The sequence below is a fragment of the Mesitornis unicolor genome, unplaced genomic scaffold, assembly GCF_000695765.1.
Source record: "Mesitornis unicolor isolate BGI_N332 unplaced genomic scaffold, ASM69576v1 scaffold13402, whole genome shotgun sequence".
NCBI classification, from domain to species: Eukaryota; Metazoa; Chordata; class Aves; order Mesitornithiformes; family Mesitornithidae; genus Mesitornis; species Mesitornis unicolor.
The window spans coordinates 11,609-19,550 of NW_010171282.1; the positions used below are offsets into that span (position 1 = coordinate 11,609).

Below are 7,942 nucleotides of genomic sequence, written 5' to 3' on the forward strand. Positions count from 1 at the left end.
TTTTTATGAAGGATAGGAAATGATACCTGACTCCTTCAATCGTCAGAGATGTTGCAGCAATGTTTGTGGATACCACACATTTTCTAATGCCCGTGGGAGCTGGCAAAAATATTCTTTTCTGTTGATCTAAAATGACAGATAGTCAAACAATCTGTTACGTTACAATGCTGAATTCCAGCCACACCTCCAACACTGTGCAAACTTATTCAAATGCTTAGTGAAATAATTTGAATGAATTTAGAAAATTAATCACATAACATCCTAAAATATAGATGTTGTATTATTTTAGCATATCAAGAAATCAGAGAATATTTTTGTTACTGCTTGCATATTCAAGAAGATTTTGAGATTGAGAAAGGCCAACTCCCCTGGATGTTTCCTAACCCAGAGCGAGGACAAACCAAACAGATGCCTGGTCTTAACTACACTTTTGTGAAGGGTTTTAACAATCAGAGCAAGCAAAGGTGAACATGAAAAGATTCAGCTAAAGCCCTTTGTTTCCAGCAAATCTTCTTTTAACACATGAAGCAGCATATGCAGTTTCCACTAATTCATTTGGCTGTCCAAGGAACAAAGAAAGGAGGTAAAAATTCAACTTTCTCCTGAAATTCTCTCACTTATTCTACTTGAAAAATATAAAAATCTCTTTAAGGAAAATCCTCTTTTGTGTATTTAGAAGTATTTCAATACAATGGCCTCTGAGACACTACCACAAAAGACCAAAAACAAACAAACAAAAAATCAATAAAGTATCACTTCTAGTCAGGAATCTAACACCTATCATAGAGTAAGAAAGGAGCTACACCTTTCTTTTACACAACTTTTCATTTTGCTCTTTCAAGAGGGTAGAAGTGTTGCTCCCTCTCTGCAGATCATTACCAGATCTTTCTTCTCAACAGCACTTCCAGATGGAAAATTATGTCCTGCTCTTCTGAACTCTTATTCAGCCTCCTGGCATCTACATAACATGTGTTTGGTAAAGGTCAAAGGGCCTTTGTTTTTAGCTCCTTGAAACTAACTGTGGTATTGCTGCCAAATAAAACAGACTGACTCATCCTGATAACCTGTACTGTTCTACACTGTGTAACACTGTAGTGCTTCTATCTTCCCTTACAGGTCTACCTCATCACCAAAAACCTACCAACAAGATCTTTTCCATATAAAATAAAATGTGAGAGCCTAAATAAGTCATCTGAACTTTCAATTACACAATATCCCCTTCCTAAGCTGGAGACCTTGACGCCATGTGAAGCCATCTCCAGTGGATATCAATTTCCACTGGAGGCTTCAGTGCAAGGACAGAGAAGGCTTAAGTTTGATTAGTTTATGAACACTACCCACAGTGCTACAGTATTGTAACAAATGGGTTAATATAATTTTTTCCAATCACAATAGAAATATTTGAGTAGGATAATATTTATAAGAACTCTTGCAGTTAACATTTATGTGAATTAAGTTCCATATGACATTACATACTCTTACCTGTCGACATTGACCCATACAATGGTAAAATAAGCAGGCCTTCAACAGACCGATCGTGTACTTCATAACGGTAATCAATAGATTCTGCTTTCTTGAAAAGTAAGTCACAAGCTCTTTCTATCTCAATTTGACCTAAAAAACATACAGGAACATTTAAGTGACCTACACAGCTACAACTCTGCCTTCCTAGATTGCAACATTTTTAAACAAGTTTGTTTTGCCAGTATTACAGAGTCATCAGCATCATTACAAGACGGAAGTAATATTTGAGAGTTAGTTTAGGAAGTGACACCCAGCCTTTCCACAGTGCCTTTCACCAAGGCTTTTCCTTAACAGATGGCTGCACAAGTGTCAGGCCCTTACACCGATGTAGGGTTTTGCAACTAAAACAATTCTACCTTCCCAAATTAACAATAACATAAAACACGGAGACAATACAGAGTCAGCTTAGCACAGGAAGAAAAGCACATATGCAAATTTTTAAGTTAATGTTTTTCTTATCTGATCTCATAGGCATGGATGTACATAAGCATGCTCTGAAAACTATCCCTTCACAGGACTATGTGTGTCAACCTGGAACTTCTTCACTCACTGCTCTGGGATAAACCAGAGAGTCATTGGAAGGATGCACTGTTTTGCTGGCAATGTCATGCTTCACCTGGAATTATCATCAGTTGCTGAAAGAAAAATTCTCACCTGTCAGGAAAACCAAGATGTCACCTTCTGGTTCATTTAAGTGGACATCCAGTGTCACTTTTACAGCCTGAAATAAACAACAAACACCCCAATAACAGCTGGAATCTCACGTACTCTTTCTAAAACTCATGGTAGTAACTAACTCTTCCCTATATCCTGCACAGATGCTAAGAACACAGCAACACAGCAGCTAACTCCTGTGGCCTTTCACAGATTATAAACATACCAAGATCAGAGAACACAACACAGAAACAAAGTAAAACAGGCCAGACCTCAGTGACATACGCAGAGCTGCCTACATCCCTTGGGCTGAGCAGGTTGCAGAATATCTCCTTGACAGGATAACTTCTTCCTGGAATGTGCAGCACTGAACAGTGCCCAAAGAACTCAGAGAGCTTGTCCACCTCCAGGGTGGCCGACATCACCACCACTTTCATGGCCATCTTCCTGTCTGGTGGTTTCTTCTGTAGAAAGAGTTTCTTCAGCAAACCAAATAAAATATCCTAACAGACAAAAAGAAGCAATTTGCATCAGTACTCCGGTTTTCTTAGAAGTGCCTGACAAACTTGGAAGGGACTGATTTTATGTCACTGACGAAAGGCAGAAAATCACATTTTCAGGGCCTAATCACTCAGAAGAACACATACACTTACTGTGGTCATCATGTAAGCACGTTAATTGGTTTCTAGAATTTAAATTTTTATCAGCTCTTCTCACAGTTTATAAACAGAATCAGCGTAACTTAAAATCCTTTCGTTTTCATTTTTAATATGGTCATTTGCAAACAGTTACCTTAGGTCCATTTTAGAAAGTCATCTCCTTTGTCCAGCGTACGTTACCTGACTGAGCATACACCCTCCTTTGTTGTACTATTTACTGTTATGACTTCAGAAAGTTTATTTTTTTTTCTGCAGTGCTCTGGATTAAAAATTTGCTCCTTTTAGTTAGACACAGGTGGTGGAACAGTAACTTCTTACATTACCCTAGCTCAATTACTTGCAATACCCTCAGATGCTTCAGGGCAGAACTGGGATGCAGAGAGCATTTTCCCATCTCCTTGAATGGACTGGTAGATCATTTGCTGGACTGGTTGGCTGTCTGACACACAGCACAATCTCTTGAGGACCGAGTGACTTGAGCCTCACTTTGCTTGCCCCAGAAGGGTCATGGTGACATTTGATACCTTTCGGTACTTAGGTCGGTCTAGAAACTTCCATGACCTCAAAAGCCGTAATCTCTACGCACAGTAATACACACACCCTAAGAAGCATTAGGCCTTAGAGTGAGAGAGGTGTTCCAAGGTTTTATCTGTTTTTGTGTGTTTTTTGAAATCAGGATTCTAGAAAGTTTGTGTTCACTGTGCTGGCTTCAAACTCCCAGAAACTTTGCAGAAGTATAAAAGAGCCAGACAAGTTTTAAGTGCTTTCAGACACAACAGCTACAATTTCAAGAGGATTACAGGCTGCACCTTCTTTTCAGAATATGCAGCATGTAATAAATGAAGCAGCAATTCTACAGCCTTAGACAGCAAAAGACTACAGCACCTAAACAAAAACTCAGCCAAAATCCTTAGGGATTGTACAGAAGTGAAAGAAAGGTGTAAGAAAAGGAGAAACAGTGACCCAAAAGGACAGCTATAAGGCAACACTCACAGTACTGAGGCTCCGCTCATGGGCTTCATCCAAAACGATGACACTATACTTGCTGAGAAGGGGGTCTGCCAATATATGCCTCAATAAGCAGCCATCTGTCATATACTTGATGGCAGTTTCCTGAAAGGTTTAATTAGACATTCAGCTGTTATCCTGGATTTTTACTTTGAAGAAAAGTGAGCACTTCTACATAGATTGTGTATTTGTCCAGAACACGCACTGAGATTGCGTCATGAGTGCTTATGCATTGCAGCACAGTACACAGTGCTTGGCGATGTTTCACTTTTGTTAAAGAACTTATTCAAAAGAGATATATGATACATACAACTGCAGCATGACTTCTAAAGAGACCTGCATGCAAAGCCCCAGGAGAGGCAAAAGGGCTGTGCCATGCCACCAAGAGGCCCACAAGCTAAAAACTGAGCCACAGCCCACTGACACCACCACGCCCTGTCATGACATGACCCGTGGGAGCACGGAGCCCTACCTCAGTGGTGCAGTCATCGAAGCGGACCTGGTACCCGACGACGCTCCCCAGGGAGCAGCCCACCTCCTCGGCCACCCGCTGCGCCACCGAGATGGTGGCAACACGCCGGGGCTGGGTGACACCAATGGCCCCGTGCTTGGCAAGACCTGCAGAAGAGACGGGGAGGACAGGGACACTGAGCCGTGCTGCTCAGAGGCAGTCTACAAGGCTACCTACATAGTGCACATATGGCCATAGTTCTTTTAGTTTCAAACGTTAAACTAAGCCATCCCCGCCCACCACACGCACAGCATAGTCTAAAGCTACGTCCCCTCGAGGGGACGGAGGATTATCTGCGTTTATCTGTGTTCCTTTACCACGATCCGAACGGAGGGGGCTCCCAGGGGTTGTCCCTCCTCCCCGGCAGTTACCTGCCTCCCAGAGGTACTTGGGCAGCTGCGTGCTTTTGCCGCTGCCTGTCTCGCCGGTGACGATGAGGAAGGGCTGCTCTTTTACGGCGTCCACCAGGGCCCGGCGGTACCGGCGGATAGGGAGGGCAGGAGCCTCCATGGCGGCTCCGGCGGAGGCCGCGGCCCTGAACCCAGAGCCGGGCCCGGCCGGCACAGCGCAACCCCCTCATGTGACCGCGCGCGCGCGCGCTGATGACATCCGCTGTCTACGCACGCCTAAGGGCACCTCCGAGCCCCCGCTTCCCAAGCCCCGCCCCTCTCAGCAAGCCCCGCCCCCGCATCCTCAGCCATGGTTTGGTAGCGGTTCCCCCCCCCACGCCGCCCTCGGTAGCCAAAAACGTTCTTTTTTTTTCCCCGCAAATCTGCCGCAGTTTTTCACAGTGGCACCGGCTTCTTCGTGAGGGACGCTGCCAGCGCAGGGACACCTCACAGCGCTTCTTCCAGCAGGCCGCAGGGGCCCAGCACCTCCCTCAGCCCCGCCGGCACCGGGGCGTCAAATCGGCCTGATGGCGGGCGGCGGGACCGGGAGTGCTCTCTCGCTCTCTCGACAGGTGGAACTGTCCCTCAGAAGGGACACGGCGTGGGGTAACCCCCCCTGAAATCAGCAGGCCGGGATTTACCGCGCTGGGGACGCGCCGATCTGCCGCCCCCGGCCTGACCGCAGGCCCCAGCTTTCTGGCGGCGTCTGAATCCATGAACTGCCTGAAGGTGGCAAGCGATGCACGCTGAACACGAAACCTGCCTGCAGGCCGGGTTCCCAGCTTGTGCCTAACGCCTGCAGTGAAATGCTCGTTTCTCCTGAAGCACTGGGTTTTGTTTCTACATCGTCACGTTTGTTGCCCTTAAAAGTTCTCCGTACGTTAACGTTTCACCCCCGCATTGTGTTATATCAGTGACAAGAATCACACAGTAAATTCGTCATCATCCCAGGACTGAATTTAGGCCAGCTGCTGACTCCAGCTACCACCAAGTGCTTCAATTTCTACCTCTGACACAATGGGAGGAAATACTTACCCACTGGCTCAGGCATCATGGTGAGAGCTGAACCGAGAACACTCGCGATGTACTTTGAACCTTGGAAAATGTCACACCAGTCCCCCGTGTTGCCAACTGCACCTATAAATATTTATTTAGTCTGTCTACAAACTGGCATTGTAAAATCACAGCATACACGCTGTTTTTCTGCCCTTCCTTACTAATGTAGCCAGAAATAAAGTGTCGTACTACCTGTTCCATTATAGTACCACAACTAGGACCAACACCTGGTGCTACATTTCTGGATTTATTCCTTTGAGATACTTGCAACAATCTGACAAAGAAAGTAAAGACAAATCCCTTCTCCAAAGGTAGACAAACTGTGCATCAGCTTATGACAAATCATTCCCATATTGGTCTTCTTTCAGCATGCAGATTCCTACTTTGAATAACACCAAGATGTACAAATCTTCCATGTCTGTCTGAGGATCTCCTGCAGCAATTATTTAAAATAAGTTAAATGCTTCTCTATATGCATGAAAACCAGGTCAATCCAGCACTAAGATGACTATAAGCGCTCTATAGCTCTGTTCACTTACGTACAACCATTCCTGTGTGAATGTGTGTCACGTTTGTTGCCTCACGGTGCTCTAGTGCCGTGTTGCCACTAATAACTCAGTTACTGGTGATCACATACACTGCTTTATTATTTCTTATTGGAAACTCCAAATGCACCCTCATAACACTTTTTGGCATACATTTGCTAATAATTATTTAATGGTTTTCATAGATAAATATGTGTGCATGAATGCATGCACACTTGCACATTCTGCTTGGTTTTATTTAAATCATATACTGCTTTGGGCAGACACAGAGGTGGGTAAGGTTTTTCAATTTTCTTTTTTTGTCCTTCTAGCCTGGGAATAGCAGACTTGGTTTTAATCAGCCTCTTTGCAGTCTTGAACTTTGTCCTCCTGGAATACAGTGCCATTCATTTAGGGATTTCCCTCTGTCTAATAAACATTAATGAATCACACTCTACAATTCCCTTGTGGTCTTATCTCAGTTTCACAGATGGGGAAAACAGAAAGAAATTAAGGGGTCTGCACATACCACAAATCAAAGGCAGAGCTGGGGGGAAGAACCCAGTAATCCCAGCACAATTCCCTGCTCTAATAACTCTGTAAAAACGCATTTCTACCCGTGCAGCTGCTCTGTCAGTAACTGCTTTGCACGGGCAGTGTGGTTACTTGCAGGCTAGCCAGGAAGGCTGAAATTGCTCTTTTCCTAAGGTTTAGCTTTACACAGAACTGCAAATTCTGTGAGGTGACAGAAGGCTGTAGCTCTGCCAGCTTCCCCTGCTGAATTATTCCTGAGGATGTCTTTTTTCCCTTCTGAGCAGAGGGTATCTTTTCTCTTCAGATGAGCAGAGATGTAGCGGGATATGGGGAATATTCCCAGCCCCACCACAGGTTTATTTGTCTTCCCAGAGGGGAGGCCTGAGTTCCTGGGGAATTTTCTTGCCCTTGCTCCAGACAAAGTGGTCCATTGCATGACAATCACAGCATCCCTTGCTGCCTGTGAAGAAAACCACATCTATTAATTACATTGAGCCAGCAAAGACAGATAATTGCCTTGTGCCTGGAATCTCTAAGTAGGGCCACTTTCTAGAAGGAAGATCCCCGAGCTGTAATTTCAGTGCAGACAAACAAAATAAACCAATGTTCCCTGCAAGCTGCCCTCCCGTCAGACAACCAGCAGTTTTTCTGACAGCCAGGATTTTTGTGGTGCTGGCTGTGAGTCATTATTGAAAAAGCGTTATTCTTAAAACAGAGGATAAATGCTGTAGAAGGAAGGTGTTAGACACAGCAAAAAAACAAAGCCCCTTTTACACCTCCATCTGCCATCTTACAGTGCCTTGCTACATAACATTTACAAATTGACAAGTTTTATTTCAAATTTTGCTCTGCTTGTTAAAAATTGCTTCTTTTTGAAGACAGAATCAGATGTCTTAGCCTTTCTCCTACACAATAAATAGATTTTCTTTGTGTTTTCTTCATGGAAAACAACAGTTTCTACAGTGCAGCCTTCTGCCAGGATAGCCGGGTTACTCAAACCTGGTTGCTAAAAAAGGCTGCAGGAAATACAGCACTGGCAGCAATCTGCCCCTCTATGGGCTTAGCTTCTTCTGTTCAGCCGGT

General features: G+C 44.4%; 1 protein-coding gene across 1 annotated transcript in view; it reads right to left on the minus strand.

Annotated features, from left to right (window-relative positions):
* The window catches only part of DHX40 (DEAH (Asp-Glu-Ala-His) box polypeptide 40), a 13,994-nt gene extending 9,128 nt beyond the window's left edge, over positions 1–4,866 (minus strand). Inside the window, exons 1-7 of the mRNA XM_010179992.1 lie at positions 4,728–4,866; positions 4,318–4,463; positions 3,831–3,950; positions 2,451–2,681; positions 2,179–2,245; positions 1,483–1,614; positions 27–126 (exon numbers count right to left, since the gene is read on the minus strand). Coding sequence (XP_010178294.1) covers positions 27–126; positions 1,483–1,614; positions 2,179–2,245; positions 2,451–2,681; positions 3,831–3,950; positions 4,318–4,463; positions 4,728–4,866 — 935 coding nt within the window. The remainder of the gene's footprint in view (positions 1–26; positions 127–1,482; positions 1,615–2,178; positions 2,246–2,450; positions 2,682–3,830; positions 3,951–4,317; positions 4,464–4,727) is intronic.
* Between the last annotated feature and the right edge of the window lie 3,076 nt (positions 4,867–7,942).